This window comes from Mastomys coucha, unplaced genomic scaffold, assembly GCF_008632895.1.
Source record: "Mastomys coucha isolate ucsf_1 unplaced genomic scaffold, UCSF_Mcou_1 pScaffold5, whole genome shotgun sequence".
NCBI classification, from domain to species: domain Eukaryota; kingdom Metazoa; phylum Chordata; class Mammalia; order Rodentia; family Muridae; genus Mastomys; species Mastomys coucha.
The window spans coordinates 24775656-24792452 of NW_022196911.1; the positions used below are offsets into that span (position 1 = coordinate 24775656).

Sequence of the window (16797 nt, forward strand, 5' to 3'; positions counted from 1 at the left end):
AAAAAAAGACTTGCCTCGGTCATGGTGTCTGCTTACAACAGTAAAACCAAGACACCCCTGGAGAGGGAATCACCCTTTCACAGGGTCACCTAAGACCATCAGGAAACACAGACATTTACATTACGATTCATGATAGTAGCAAAATCAGAGTTATGAAGCAGCAATGGAAATAATTTTATGGTGGGGGGGGTCACCATAACACAAGGAACTGTACTTAAAGAGTCCCAGCATTAGGAAGGCCGAGAAACACTCTTCTAGAAGAAAAGAAAACCTAACAGGATGACTAGCAGGGCCTGTGCTCATGTCCTTTCAGTTCAACACCAAACCATTGGAGCCACCCTCCTATGCTTGTTTTGAAGGCAGAACAATCTACAAAGTGCATGAGCTATTACTCTGGGATACAGAAGGGGCAGGAAATAAGCTTACCTTTCAGGTCAGATTTAGAGTCTTCACCTTCACACAGCAAAACATGATCCTGCAGCAAGACAAGCCACCAGGTTAGTTCTCATTCAGGTAGACAATGAAAATTTAGGGATGCATGGTTGGTTTATTTTTAATTGTGTCCCCTTGGGCATCTAAGGCTTACCAGGCCACATCCTCGGCCTTATTTTTACTTTCTGAGTCAGGATCTCATTGAATTTTTCCAAAGTCTGGGATTGAACTCACTCTGCAGGCAGGCGGGCACCGAACCCACTATAGAGTCTGCTTTATTTTTAACCCTTCAAATGTTTATGGCAGGCTGGAGATGGCTTAGTGGTTAAAGCTTTTGCTGTTCTTCCACAGGACCAGAGACCAGTTCCTAGATACAGTTGTCTGTAATTCCTGCTCCAAGGGAATATGCTGCCTCTGAGCATACCTGCACTCATCTGCATAGACACATATGCTGACATACGTACACACAACTAAAAACAATACAGTTTTACAATAAATTAGTAGGCTAGTAAATAAACTGCTTAATAACAAAGTGCTTCTCTAGCATGCAAGAGCCTCTGTGCATCTGATCCCTGGCACTGCAGAATGGAGACCCGTGACTGAGCTCACCATGCCTCTCAGTTAGCCTCCAAGTCACTATTCTGCTGCACCACCCTCCCAAGAAGCTTCCGTACAGGTAAACCACATTGTGGTCAACTCTAGAGAACACCTATTTTTATTGGAGTTGGTGCAGTCGGGGTGCTGCCAAGATGTGCATGCTGAGCCGGAGGATAGTTTTTGAGACTGTTCTCTCCTACCTTGTGGGTCCCAGGAATCAATCTCAGCCTTCTTAGGCTTGGGCAGGAGGCAGCTTCATAAGGGGGCCCACCTTGCTGGTATCCTATAGTACTTTACTTCTGTAAAGGGGACTTTTCTTTAGCAGGTGTTCTCTCTACACTTCATGCAGGAAATGCTGATTAAACAGGTTTGTTGCTGTTGTTGCCATTTTTGGTGTGTGTGGGGTATTCAGACAGGGTCTCCCTAAGTGGCCCTAACTATCCTGGGAACTCACAGAGATCCACCTGCCTCAGTCTCCTGAGTGGTGGTATTGGATTTAGAGACACATGCCACCATGCCCAGCTTAGATAAACACTTCTCTTTTTTTGCAACAAATTTAATGAGTTGTTTTTCTGGCATTCTCTAAAGGTCCAAAATTATTTTTTTTTGAACCAATAAATGCAAAATAGTTGGTGAATTTTAATCCATGGCAATTACATGTTTATCTTAATACATGGGTGCCTTCACTGGATCAGAGACCTGAAACCCATAATCCTCAAAGATAACTAACACAAGCTCACCCCCATGGAGTAAAACTTATCAAGAGCAGCCATCTTGGGGGCTGGAGAGATGGCTCAGCAGTTAAGAGCACTGACTGCTCTTCCAGAGGTCCTGAGTTCAATTCCCAGCAACCATATGGTGGCTCACAACCATCTGTAATGGGGATCTGATGCCCTCCTCTGGTGTGTCTGAAGACAGCAACTGTGTACTCACATGAAATAAATCTTAAAAAAAAAAAAAAAAAGAAGCACCATCTTGGGCTGGGGAGGTAGCTGGGGTAGAGCGGTGGTCTAGAGTGACAAAGTGTAGGAGGTTAATCTGATGCTGCTAAATACTGGCACCCTAAGATCTGGTCACCACTGGCCTGGAAGTCCCTTCATACACCAAATGATGCTAGGTAACCTTGCTGGCAGGTTTTCAGTTACTTGGCTGGGGGCTGCAGGTAGAGAGAAAGGGTGGAGAAAAGAGAAGAGACCAAAGGAGGAGGGAACAGCCCTGAGAAGTGGACCACGAGCACACGGGCAGGACAAGGGACGTGTGGCTGGGATAAGTTAAAATAGCTCCAAAACCTGCCCAATTTAGGCTTAGAACTAGTAAATAAAATACCTGGATTGTGTGTCTTTTTTAAGGGCAAGCTAAAATGTGTAATTCCAGTTACACAAAGCTCAGGTTAAATCTCCAGTACTATATAAAAAACAGACCCACCACCTTTCCTTTCACAAACCCACCACGGGTCAAACCCTTACACTATGTGCTTAGTCACAAGCCCTCAGTTCGCAGAACAGAGTAGCACAGACAGGTCTTGGCAGCTGCTGTGTAGAGGTAAACACAACTCCTTTCTCCTGGTCTCTAGTCATAAGGCTGAAATGTTTCCTGGGGACCCCAACCAATGAATGACCACACTCAGGTCTTTCTGTCTCTTCCTAATAGTATGTCACACCTGCTTTGGAACTTTTTGAAAAGTGAACTGAACTTGACGCAATTTTTATTTTTCTCTCCTGTCTGGCTATATGAATGCAGTCCATACCTTGGGCTTGTTTGGGTGTGCCAGAGGTGCAGTGGCAGTGACTGGGGACCCAAATATGTTACTGGTCTTCCCACCGGGCGGATTCAAACGTTGTCGAGTTTGCACAGGAGTCGATTCATCAAAGATCCCACTTCCTTTGCCTCCTGCAGGAACAATTACAGAAGAGTGATCAGAGTTCCCATCTGATGCTACACCATCACCTGTCACTCAGAGACTGCCTTTCACAGTCTTCACACCTTCCTAAGTTCCAGGGCAACAGAGTGGGACAATTACTCCAGGTCCCTGAAACCTTCCATCCCAGCCAATCCCTATATATCTGGTCTGCTACAGTGTTCCCGTGTATAGCCTGGGCCTGGATTCTAAAAGGAGAAAGAATAAAACATCACCTTTCCCCAGAGCTCCCTTATGCTGAATGTGCAAGTACTCTGTGCTGGCCACTGTGTCTTTTGTTAATTAGGCCTATATAGAGAAACACTGTCTTCCAGGAAGAAAACAGCCTTTACCATGACCAGAGCAGCAGTGGTGCCTGTGTGAGACCCTCACTTGAGATTCCAGCCACTCCTCTCCACCTCCTGCTTCTAGCTCTATAGAATCCTGACACACATGGCCTCAGGAAAAGGTAGACTAGACCAGACACAGACAGGAGGGAGAGTTAAATCCATGCTACCTTTAGAGGCTGATATCTGTGTGACACATGGCTTTTCAGTGATGCAGTGTGGAGTTTCCCGTGCTCCTCAGTATCCCTTCAGTGATGCTCCTATAAACAGCCCTAATGGACTTAGTGGCTCATCACTGGACCTAGATGGACTGTTTAGGTGGTTGGCTGCTGATGACCTATCTAGGTTGACTAGAGGGTAACTAGAAGTTTGTTTACATCTCCCCAGGAAAAGCCAAACACCACCAGATCACTAAAGGACCAGTCCCTTGTTCTTTCGTGCTTTTTTTTTTTTTATGTCCACCTCAAATAATTACTTCTTAGTTCTCATGACCATGTTGTCACCACAGAACTCTCGACAACAATCAGAATGAAAAGCAGGAAGGGCAAAGTCTTTTTCAAGGAATCTATTTTGCTCGCTAGCACACCTAACAAAAGGTCCTTCAGGATCCTACTGCTGGAGTAGAACACCTTTCCAGGAGACACTGCCTGGCTTGAGGGATCAAGAGTGTAGCTGTTGGGATGTAGTGAGAATTGTAGGTTTTTTTGGGGTTTTTTTGTTTTGATTTTTCAAAACAGGGTTTCTCTGTGTATCCCTGGCTGTCCTGGAACTCACTCTGTAGACCAGGCTAGCCTCGAACTCAGAAATCTGCCTGCCTCTGCCTCCCAAGTGCTGGGATTAAAGGTGCACACCACCACTGCCTGGCCATGTCCTTTTTTTTAAAAGTGTATATGAGTACACTATAGTTGTCTTCAGACGTATCAGAAGAAGGCATCAGATCCCATTACAGATGGTTATGAGTCACCATGTGGTTGCTGGGAATTAAACTCAGGACCTCTGGAAGAGCAGTCAGTGTTCTTAACTGCTGAGCCATCTCTCCAGCCCCAATTGCGGTGTCTTAAAAATCCCAGATATGTTATGTGAACATGTTACTACTTTAATCCCAGTGTGGGGTACGGGGCTGCTTCAGATTGTATACAGAAACAGACTTTTTGCTTTATTCGTGCTCTTGGAGGGGCGTGCTCTTTGCCAGCTGCAAATAGTTTAATTCTGGAGTCTCTGGAGAGGGACTACATGCCAGAGCCCAGAAAGCGAGGGGAGGGGGGAAGCTCTCTGAAGAAAGTGAGGGGGGACGGGGAGCTCTGAAGAAAGCGAGAGTGAAGGTGTGGGAGGAGCTCTGAAGAAAGTGAGAGCGGGAGTGGGGGGGGCTCTGAAGAAAGTGAGAGCGGGAGTGGAGGGGGGCTCTGAAGAAAGTGAGAGCGGGGGTTGGGGGAGCTCGGAAGAAAGCAGCTGTGTTCCTTCCCCTTCTCACCAGGTCTGAAAACACCCTTCCGACTCATCCTCAAGGTTAGTTGTGTTACTTAGTACAGAACTGGTATCAACCAAGTTCTGGAGCATTCTGCTATCTATTCTCAACTTCTGCTTCCTGTGGTGGCATTTATAAGCACCTTCCTTCATATTTTCATGAAAGATGTATATATATACTTTGTCTGAGTTAGGATTTTACTGCTGTGAACAGACACCATGACCAAGGCAACTCTTATAAGGACAACATTTAACTGGGTCTGGCTTACAGGTTCAGAGGTTCAGTCCATTATCATCAAGGTGGGAGCATGGCAGCATTCAGGCAGGCATGGTGCAGGAGGAGTTGAGAGTTCTACATCTTCATCTGAAGGCTGCTAGTGGAAGACTGACTTCCAGGCAGCTAGGATGAGGGTCTTAAACCCCATACCCACAGTGACACACCTACTCCAACAAGGCCACACCCTCCAATAGTGCGACCTGGGCCAAGCATATACAAACCATCACACACTCTCCAGGGGAGAACTTTCTTCTACCATCAGATTTTTACTAGAAGAAATACTCTACAAAAATAGTATGCGTGAGTTCTACACCTTATAAGTCTGTTGGGAGTTAGCATAAATAAGCCAACAAATAGTCCAAGCAGAGCTTGTAATGATGGAGGACCAGCAGGGTACAGAGTGAACATACAGTTCCCCATGCTGACAATGCTTGTTTCAGCGGCAGCTGCTGGGTTCTCCTCTGCTCTGCTCTTAGGGAGGATTTCTATATTCTTCCTCCTATACTCCCTTCTCAGAAAAGCTTGGGAGGATGGCTGAGCACCACAGAAGAGGGTTCAGACCCTGGAGACTGAGCAGGAGGAGAGAGAAATGCAGGCTGGGTGAGAAGGCAAGCACATCACCTCCTCAAGGTGGGCTACCTTGGCAGAACTTTTGGTTTCTAGTCCCCACAGCCCCTGAGGGCAGGAGGCAACAAGGTTACTGAAAAACAGCCCTTTTGTTGAGAGAAAGGGTTACTCTAGAGCAAACTGAGCCCCTGGAGGGGTGGTTGGGGTTACAAGATTACTATTCATAGCCTTAAGCCTTAGATATCAAAATGCTTGTTGCTTTAATTGTGAATTCGGCCACTTAACAAGAAATTATAGCCAGGTGGTGGTGGTGCACGCCTTTAATCCCAGCACTTGGGAGGCAGAGGCAGGAGGATTTCTGAGTTCGAGGCCAGTCTGGTCTACAGAGTGAGTTCCAGGACAGCTAGGGGGGCTACACAGAGAAACCCTGTCTCAAAAAAAAAAAAAAATTGTTAGGCTATAAAAGCCTCAGAGCTCAAAATAGTAGGTGCATTAACTGTGAAAAATACAGTACTTTCTGCCAGAGAAGGGAACAAGCAGTTTCCAGTTACAAAAGTTTTTCTAAAAGAAAGCTGGAAGGGGTGGGGGTAGGGGATGGGTTGAAGACTGGGTGGTAAAAGCTGCCATTGGTCGAGTGAGAAGTGCAGGTCCAAGAGGGACAGACAGGTAATCCCCTGCCCTCAGGAGGCTTTGGACACCTAGCTTGAGGCTCAGCAGCAGAAAGCACAAGCCTTTTCAGACAGGAGTCAACAATTTATAGAAAGAAAGAAAAAAAAATCTTTGGCCACTGACTTGAAAAACACTTAGTCCATTGATATCTGTTTATAATTTCTCACCAAACACAGTAAATTATTGGCATAAATCAGGAAGGGGAAACTGTAGTGAAAATTATGGTGTCTTAAAAATCTCAGTTATGGATACAGGGCTGCTTCAGACTGTCCACAGTAACAGACTATTTGCTTTGTGCGTGCTCCAGGAGGGGTGTGATCTTTGCCAGCTGCAGATAGTTTAAATCTGGGACTCTGAAGAGGAAATAAGTGCCAGAGCACAGAGGGGAGAGGGAGGGAAGGAGAGGAGACACCCCCTAAGAAGAGGTGCTCCTGTTGGTTTGTCAAATGGTCCAGAGAAGAGACAAGAATTCTAATCTATCCTCACAAAAGATAAATTAGAATTGCCCCACATAACGCACTGCCCCTAACTAGCAGGAAGTAGTTTACAGAGCTCAAAGCCCCTTTCCCAGCTAACCTTCTGTTTCCCCTACCTGGAGCTGGAAGGGACTGGGATGGAAAAGGTCAAGTAAAATAAGGACCCACTAAAGTAAATACAAAAATGCACCTACACCGGGAGGCTTGTAATTGTGCGTAAAAGTGGATTAGGTGAGGCCTATCTTTTTAAGGGACAAATAAAACTTTTAGGGATATCAAGAGCTGAACCTGTGTAAAACTTAGAAGACTAGGCAATGTGGGGTGAAGGGCTCTGTAGCCAGTTCCTACTTAGTCATTAACTGTGTGACTTTGTAAGTACATTTTGATTTTTACCTTCTGAATTATAAAATAATACCCAAGGTATTATTTACTGGGCTAACAGCAGAAATCAGCATAGTAGTGATGTTAGATTCCTCTTCACAATCCAATTTGGAACTCACAAATCATTTTCTACTTAAGAGAACAGTTATAAGCCGGGCAGTGGTAGCACACGCCTTTAATCCCAGCATTTGGGAAACAAAGGCAGGCGGATTTCTGAGTTGAGGCCAGCCTGGTCTAGAGTGAGTTTCAGGACAGCCAGGGCTACAAAGAGAAACAATGTCTCAAAAACAAAAAAACAACCACCACCACCAACAACAAAGCTGGTAAAGAGCAGGTGTATTATGAGCATCCTGGCACAGGCGCCTGGCCTTGGGAGAGACCCTGCCTCCCACAGGGTAAGCCACTGAGGCTCACTTCATTATACAAATTCAGCTTACTTTAAACAGAAAGCAAAACAGCTTGTAACAACCCCACCAGGCTAAGGCAGAGGGACCAAGAAGTGGAGGTGAAACTTTGAAAAGCAAACCCCAAACCGCAAGAGTTTGGGGCTTGGAAGCTCGTGGCTCAGTGGGAGAGTAACCAGCTAGCTAGGTACTGAGTTAAACCACAGCCAAAGGGAGGAGGGGGTAACAATTACAAGTTTTTGGTCAGATACTGATCATTAAAAAAATGTGAAACAGAGCACTGGAAAGTTCTCAGGACATATTACGGAGAGCTGTGGGGTAAGCACTGCTCACAGCAGCACTGGCTCTCCAGAAACTTCTATCCATCCCTATCACTCTACTTACCAAGATCCTCAAATTTCTTTTCTTTTTTAAAGATTTATTTATTTTATTTATATTAGTACACTGTAGCTGTCTTCAGACATACCAGAAGAGAGCATCAGATCCCATTACAGATGGTTTTGAGCCACCATGTGGTTGCTGGGAATTGAACTCAGGGCCTCTGGAAGAGCAGTCGGTGCTCTTAACAGCTGCACCATCTCTCAAATTAGAAACTTCCCACTTCCCAAGTAAGTCTATCTTGAACAAGAGTTCCGCTTCTGACTCTATACAGGAGCACTCATGGCATGCCTGGTAGCTTACTAAGGAAAACTAAGGTCAAAATAAATTTTTAGAAGCCATATTATAAGAGGTTAGGGGTAACTACTGCTCTTGCAAGGGGCTTGGTTTGTTCCCAGATCCCATACAGCAGCTCACAAATGCCTGTAACTCCTATTCCAAGGAATTAGACACCTCTGGCTTCTGCATACACTTAAAATAAATTAAACACTATATTGACAGAATTAAGCGCGAACATCACGGACGACCTCTTTTGACTCAATGTGTCAGTATTTTAAATTCATGTACCCAATGATCCAGCAATTACTCTTCAGAAATTTCTCTCAATGGATATATTCTGGTCAGTTTATTTGCTTTCTTTTTGCCTCTATGTTTCAAATGCTGGGATTATAGGCACGTGCCCTAGTGTGCAGATTTAGGTCAATTTAGAGCATGGACCTCTAGAAACAGGGAAACTAGATCCAAAGGCCAATTCTGCCAATGACTAACTAGCTGTGAGGTTCAGTCAAGCCAGGAACTTCCCTGGGTTTCAGTTCCTGCTGCTATAAGAGAGGAAACATCTAGGGCTGTAGTGAGGATGAAGTGAAAACATATGCAAAGTCTGTAAGCACACCAAGCCACCAACAAAGATCAATGTTGTCAGGCAAATAAGGGGATAATTTATAAAGACACATGCAAGAAATAAGGAACATGGAAACTAATGAATATGAGACACCAAAGGGCAAGCAATCCCAGCAAACCTTCCACAATCGTCACATTACTAAATGATCTCTACTCTGCCTCTGCACACTTCTCATCAAGCTCCCAACTTTGTGAGTGCTGTAGGACTGAGTTGGGAAGACTAAGCACAGCACCCCAGGGCACCCAAGCCCTCAGGGAATGGACATACCAGAACTTGTGCCTTTCTCTCCTTAGAGACTTTTTTATTTTTTTTGGTTTTTGAGACAAGGTTTCTCTGTGTAGCCTTGGCTGTCCTGGAACTCACTCTGTAGACCAGGCTGGCCTCAAACTCAGAAATCCGCCTGCCTCTGCCTCCCAAGTGCTGGGACTAAAGGTGTGCGCCACCACCGCCTGGACAAAGGAGCCCCTAACAGGACAGAAAACAAGCTCCAAAACTTGCTGCAGAAATCTGGTCACTGCAACAAGATGGCTATCACTACATTTCTGATCATGCACAAAATGGGCTAGATGATCCCACTGAACATTAAGGGTACCTTGGGGAATGGGTACAGTAGCACACCATGCTTTCCACTAGGGCAAGCAGGCCTAAAGACAACTCAGTGGAAGGAAGGTCAAGATGGCTCACAGACACCAAATGCAACTCCGACCCTAAGAGTAAAAAACAAAACAAAACAACAACAACAACAAAAAAAAACAAACAAACCAGCTTTTGTGGTTTTTCAAGACAGGGTTTCTTTGTGTAGCCCTGGCTGTCCTAGAATTCAGTATGTAGACCAGGCTGGCCTGAAACTCAGAGATCTGCCTGGTTCTGCCTCCCTAGTATGGGGACTTTAAAGGTGTGCACTACCACTGCCTGCCAAAATCCAGCTTTTGTTCATCTTTATTTCATTAAACAAAAATCTTTACCAATAATTGACAGAAGGCAGAGCGCAGGTCTTAGTCCTTTTCCAGCATATGTACTCCACATGTAGCCCCTCCAGGCTTACAAGGATAGAACAAATCTAGCTTTTAAAAAAATACATATAGAGGGGCTGGAGAAATGGCTCAGCGGTTGGGAGCACTGACTGCTCTTCTGAAGATCCTGAGTTCAAATCCCAGCAACCACATAGTGGTTCGCAACCATCCATAATGAGATCTGACGCCCTCTTCTGGTATGTCAAAAGACAGCGACAGTGTACTTACATATAATAATAAATAAATCTTAAAAAAAAAATGCATATAGAAGGAAAAAAAAAAAGGATATAGACAAGAGAAAGGCCCTGAGGATAGTTTATCACCCAAGGTGTTTTGTCACCTTTTTTTGAGACAGTGTTTGCCCTAAACTCCATAATCTCCTGCATCCTCGTGAGGTCTGAGATAACAGACATCTAACACCAAGACCAATTAAAGACTTCAAAAACTTTCCTTGGTAACAGTGGGGAACTTTAGGGAACTGTACGAGGTGAATGCTCTAGAATTTCAACCCCACGGAAACCACACTGAAAAGAGTCTTCCGAGGAAAGGAAAGGCACCTGAGTGCAGTCTGCATGAGAGCTCAGCTTAGGGGCTCTGAGACCAGAAGCTGTCTCCCAGCCAGCAGCCTCAGCAAGTACCACTGAGTGGGTGGAGCCAGGGAAAGCCTTCTCTCCGAGGACAAAGTGCTACAGAAAGCAGATAGAGGCATGCGCTCCACACTCTCAATCCCTTGGGAGATGAGCAGAGAGGCTTTGAGTTCACAGTCTGGGCTACACAGAGGACTGCCTTCCAATACCAGAAGGCAAACAAAAACCTGGAACTAGCTGCGCATGGCAGTGCAGGTCTTTAATCCCAGCACTAAAGGCAGAGGCAGGCAGATCTCTGAGTTCCAGGCTAGCCTGGTCTCCATAGTGAGAACCTTTTCTCAAAACCAAAACAACCCAGAACTATTTCATGTCATTTTGGGCATAAGCTATAGTCCTGAGAGGAGTGAGTGCAATTAGGAAAATGCCTCTTAAGACAGAGCTGCAGGCAAGCCTTTAGGGCATTTTCTTAACTAGTGACGTGAGAGGGCTGCACCCATTGTGGGTGGGGCCATCCCTGGGCAGGTGGTCCTTGGTTCTATAAGAAAGCAAGCTGAGCAAGGCAGTAAGCAGCACTCCATCATATGATCTCTCCATCAGCTCCTGCCCTGGCCTGAATTCCTGTCCTCACTTCCTTCAGTGACGTGGAAGTGCAAGCCAAAGAAACACTTTCCTCCCTGACTTGCTTTGGGTACGACAGCAATAGAAGCTTGTCAGACAGATTGTTAAAAAGAACATTAGAATTTAAGGCCAAGGAATCTGACAAGTATGAAGTCCACACCTGGAGGATTTGTTCTCTTGGGTATGTTTTTAGGTTCTTCAGTTGGTCCAAAAATATTAGATGCCATCCTATTAGGCTTGCTCGAAGGAATACCTTCTTCTGGACTTCCAAAATGATCGCTCGATTCTCCTCCCAGGGGCTTCATGGATCTACAAGCAGAGAGTGAACATGAGTCACTGATATCTGACAAATAGATGCCCAGGATTCACTATGATTGGTGTTGATGGTCTTTTTCCTGTGGTCTAGCACAATAGCCTCATCACAAAGTATGCTGGTGAAGGCCTGTAAATCCCAGCACTTGGGAGACTGAGGCAGAATTTAGAGTTCAAGGCCAACCTGGGTTTCACAGAAAGACACTGTCTGTCACATCCACAGGGGGAGTAGTAGGGTGAACCACATAAGAAACTTTTCATTTTTTGAGTCATTATATAGTAATTAGGATCAAAATTTAGTTTTCACATTTTGCCAATATTGTTTTAGACTCAGATCCGAATAAAACAACACGATTAAAGAGAGAGGTTCCTTTGCTCTTTTCTCCATGCTGTCTTCAGCTTTGCCATGGAGTTCACATGGAAGCAAATCCCTGCCTTTATCATCCTTCCTGCTTCTCATAGCCAAGGTAGCCAGGGACTCCTCAGCCAGTAATTTAGAGATTCAAATCTGGGGAGTCAAGCCTGACCCAAGTGTAAGGTAAAGGGGCTCTCCTTGTGCTTTTCAGAGACCTTTAGAAGGCATTAGGGTGTAGTCTAGCCCCAAGATCCTCTGACTGGGTTTCAATCCAGACTCCTTAGGTGTCTTTTAACAAGTTCCATGTTTCTCTTTATCTTAGATTCATCATCCCTGAAGGTAATTCCTAATTTAAAAGACTCACTGTAGAGATCTATATTGGGATGCCTGGTGTAGCCACTGAAATGCCTAGACTATAAAGAACTGGCAGCAAGGTCTTATGCAATGAGCATTCCTATTTAAACTCTGATATTCTACGAGCACAGCTTTTAAACAAATACTCACAAAGAATGTAGTTTCTCTAATAGTTTCCACCTTAAGTCCCAAACTTTTGGAACTTTGGTGCTAATGGGAAATGGATTTAAAAATTGGATTGTTGCCAGGCGGTGGTGGCACACGCCTTTAATCCCAGCACTTGGGAGGCTGAGGCAGGTGGATTTCTAAGTTCGAGGCCAGCCTGGACTACAAAGTGAGTTCCACAATAGCCAGGGCTACTCAGAGAAACCCCGTCTTGAAAAACCAAAAAAAAAAAAAAAAAAAAAAAAAAAAAAAGTAGATTGTTTTTAATGCAGCAGCTGAAGATATATGGCATTACCTCAAAGCTCTGCCCTGATGTCAAAGGCACAGGTATACAGCTGCAATATGGTAAAATACTTCATATGCATATTTTCAGACACCTGGTTAGACTTTTTTTATTTTATTTTTTGGTTTTTTCGAGACAGGGTTTCTCTGTGTAGCCCTGGCTGTCCTGGAACTCACTCTGTAGACCAGGCTGGCCTCGAACTCAGAAATCTGCCTGCCTCTGCCTCCCAAGTGCTGGGATTAAAGGCATGCACCACTGCCTGGCAAGATTTATTTATTTATTTATTTATTTATTTATTCATTTATCTATTAATTTATTTTATGTATATGAGTACTCTGTAGTAGTCTTCAGACACAACAGAATTGGGCATTGGATCCCATTACAGATGGTTGTGAGCCACCATGTAGCTGCTGCGAATTGAACTCAGGACTTCTGGAAGAGCAGTTAGTGCTCTTAACCAATGAGCCATCTCTCTCCAGCCCCCCTGGTTAGACTTTTTAAATGCCTTTTAGTAAAGTATGCAAGCTAATACCTGTGATCCCACCACTTGGAAGGTGGCGGTAGAAAGATCAGTAGTTCAAAGTTATCCTTAGTCAGGCATGGTGGTGCATGCCTTTAATCCCAGTAGCCAGGAGGCAGAGGCAGGGGGATGGGTGACATACTGAGTTCCAGGATAGCCAGGGTTACCTATATAAAGAGACTCTGCCTCAAAAACAAAACCCCAAATTATCCTCCACTGTATAGTGAATTCAAAGCCAAGAAAGGCCACCAAAGACCATCTCAAAAATAAAAACAAGACATGTATTTTGAAGAGAGGCCACCTGAAAGTGAACTTTAAACCAGTGAACGGCCTATATTCACCCTCCCTCCCTCCCCTCTCTGATACATGGTTATCTATGCAGTTGGTGAAGTTATGGCTGTCTTAGAACTCTTATGTAGAACTGACTAGCCTCCAACTCACAGCAAGTTCTGCCTCTGCCTCCAGCCACAGGGATTAAAGGTGTGTGTACTATACCTAGTTCCACTCTCTTACACTACACCTAACCATTGAGACTGCATGACCTCAAATATTTAGAAATATATTTAAAATCAAAGACTGATTGCCACATAAAGGCAAGAGTGGAGGTTAGGACTGACTGAACAGCTATGTAAAACATCGACCATTCAAAGAGTTCGTTAACAACAAAAGTTCCTAAAATGTGTTTGTTTCATCCAAAGAGCTAAAAGGCTGTCCATCATTGCAATTTCGGGGAAATGGAGTTCTCAGACGGCCTAAAGCAGGGCAGTGTAAAGCGTGCCTGTCTCAGATGCCAGTCACTGTCTTCTCAGGAGGAAGGGGAAAGAGGATGTGTCAAACCTGCCCCATCAACAGTTACCATTTCTTGAGAGGTCTCAGAAAGGGACAGAAAAGTTCCTTCGAAAAGGTAGGTGGGGCTGGGCAGTGGTGGCACACACCTTCAATCCCTGCACTTGGGAGGCAGAGGCAGGCGGATTTGTGAGTCGGAGGCCAGCCTGGTCTACAGAGTGAGTTCCAGGACAGCCAGGGCTATACAGAGAAACTCTGTCTCGAAAAACAAAAAAAAAAAAAAGAAAAAAAAAGAAAAAGAAAAAGAAAAAAGAAAAGATGGGTGGGGCAGCTGGGCCCATTAGCCCATTAGAAAGAACTTAACAAGATTTTAGATCATGCAATGCAGCTGATGGGTAAATTAAGACCACCTGACCTCAATGCCCATCTACAAACCTTGGCTCTTCCCATCCCTATGCTGCTTCTGGACTGTCAGGTCTACAGTCATCTCTTTTTAAGAAGAGACCTGTAATTACTAGAACGGAACTAAATTCAACATAAAGTTGCATGCCAGCATGAGTTAAAATTCCTATTTCATTTCTTTTTTCTTTTTTTTTTTTAAAGATTTACTTATTTATTTTATGTGTATACCATTCCTCTCTTCAGATACACCAGAAGAGAACATCAGATCCCATTACAGATGGTTGTGAGCCACCATGTGGTTGCTGGGAATTGAACTCAGGACTTCTGGAAGAGCAGCCAGTGAGTGCTTTTAACCTCTGAGCCAGCTCGCCAGCCCCTTCATTTATTTTCTTATTGGGGGTTGGAAAGAGTTGAGTTAGGATTTTGCAGTGCTCAAATTCAAAATTCACTATGTAGCTAACGACAACCTTGAACTCATACTCCTCTACCGCCATGTCCCAAGTGCTGGGATCACAGGTTGAATTTTCCTAGCTTTATTTTAATAATCTCATTTTACATTAAGCCACCAGCATCTTGCCCTACTGGGTGTTTGACTCTGGCAGGTCCTCACTCTACACTCTTACTGTCCCAGTTGCTCTGTGGCTATTTAGACACAAAACACTGAGTGATCAAGTGATTTAACAGGACAGCCAGATGTATGTGTCAATGGTATGTGTTCCATGTATGTGACACAATAGAAGCAGGAACCTCAAAGCCCAAATTCCTGTTGTGGGAATACAGGAAATAGTTTTTGGAGTTAATATGGGTATTTAAAGTTAGGATTTAGTATTGCTTTGTGTACCTGTCTGAACTTTAACTGGAAAACAAGCAGAAGAAAGCAAAGTGGTGCCATACAAAATTTTGGAAAAATAACAGAGCCACTTGGGCAAGAGCAGTGTCCACCTCCATCTCAAAGACAATGGAGCAAGCACAAGCTGCATAGCCTACAGCAGCCATGCTGGTCTTAAGGCTGCCCCAGCAGGGTCTCACAAATGGGACTGAGAGTTCAATAGACCTTTCAATAAATAGGGCCCAGAACAATGGCACAGTGTGGCCTTCTGGAAGCTAGCTACTAGCAGCAATTATCACAATAACACCAATGGAGTGGAAGGTTCTAGGGAGAGATTAGGTAACTCAGATTTTAGGACCAAATCCATAATTCCAATTACTTTTTCCTTTTGTAGTACCCCTTAAATGTTTCAGTAGAAATACTCAAATTGTACGACAAAATATAAGAGATGTAGGCAAAAATGAAAATCCACAGAGTTCAAGTGAACTATGGCACTGGAGAGAAAGAAAATATGGACGATTGTCAGTGCCCCTAGACCTCCCTGCAATGGTGAGCTTCAGAAAAACTTCTAGGAACTAGTCGGAAGTCTGGGACAAAGCCTTGAGAAATAGACGTGGGGCGCATTCTTCATGAGTAGTGATTTTTATGGATGAACGACAGCAATATCACAATGCCTTTACAGTTCAAATATCGCCAGCACAAGAAAATCCCTCAGCAAGGAGACAAAAGACAGGTTTAGAAGAAGGGAAACCCTTACAAGGCTGAGGCAAAATCAAGGTGCGGCTTTGGAGCAATCAGTGAGACTAAGTGCTATCTTCTCCAACTTGGGTAAGTTGCCATCCAAAGCACCCTTTCTATCTAATATGGCCCAGACTGAGGCTTCCAATTGCGCTTCATCATCCAATTAAGGCAGCTTCTCTTTCCCCCTCACCCCGATATCAAATGGGGATTTCCTCCTTTTCCTAATATGCTCTCCATGGACGCCTACTCCACAATTAATTTCTGGAGCTCGTAAAGTCATTCGAACACCAGTTTCATTTTATCAGCTCAAAGCAGATCAGACAGAAAGTCCGGACGAAACTATGCTGGGAAGGTCCCCGGCCAGGGACCATCAGTAAGTCGTGCATCCAACGAACACCTGGTCGTGGGTTGGGTCTGAGAATGCTACCGCCACTCAGCCACCTTCAGAGGTCGTCGTGACCAAGCAGACTGGACACGGGAAGGACTCGGCAGCGCCCGGCTAGCGTCTCTCCTGAGCAAGCGCTTCAGGAGAGCCACGTGTCCTAATCCCGCCGTCCGGTCTCCACTCCGCTTCCACCCCCTAGCCTTCCTGCGAGGCCCCGCGGGAGAGCGCGCTCAGTACCCTTGGGGGAAGCTCCGCGCCACACCCACCGCATCTGTAGGGTCTCCCGCCCGCCAGTGGCTGCGGCTACGCGCACACCCGGGTCCCAGCACCCAGCACCGGTCCGCGCACCTGGAGCCCGCCTCTGCAGCTTGGCCGTCCGCGCCCTGGAACATGTCGGCCGCCGCCCCGCGCTTCCACCAGCCGCCGCGCGGCGGTTCCCGCTTGGTCCCGCGCAGGTACTCTGACCCGCCCGAGCCCGTTGGACGCCTCCCGCGCCAATCACGCTTCTGCAGCCTATCGTGGAGGCACGCCCCACCCCCTTCCTCCCGCCCCCAACGAGAGGGAGGCTTGGAGGCCCGCATTGCGCTTACAGCCGATTGGCTGCAGCAGTCGCCTCTCTTGGCTTCGGGCGTGGGCATTGGTTCACAGCTCGCCCCA

At 45.5% G+C, this 16797-nt stretch overlaps 1 protein-coding gene across 1 annotated transcript in view; it reads right to left on the reverse strand.

Moving 5' to 3' along the window:
- Positions 1-16745, reverse strand: part of Jpt2 (Jupiter microtubule associated homolog 2) — a 19822-nt gene extending 3077 nt beyond the window's left edge. The window contains exons 1-4 of the mRNA XM_031352143.1: positions 16489-16745; positions 11169-11317; positions 2777-2919; positions 427-475 (exon numbers count right to left, since the gene is read on the reverse strand). Coding sequence (XP_031208003.1) covers positions 427-475; positions 2777-2919; positions 11169-11317; positions 16489-16721 — 574 coding nt within the window. The 5' untranslated portion in view covers positions 16722-16745. The remainder of the gene's footprint in view (positions 1-426; positions 476-2776; positions 2920-11168; positions 11318-16488) is intronic.
- Between the last annotated feature and the right edge of the window lie 52 nt (positions 16746-16797).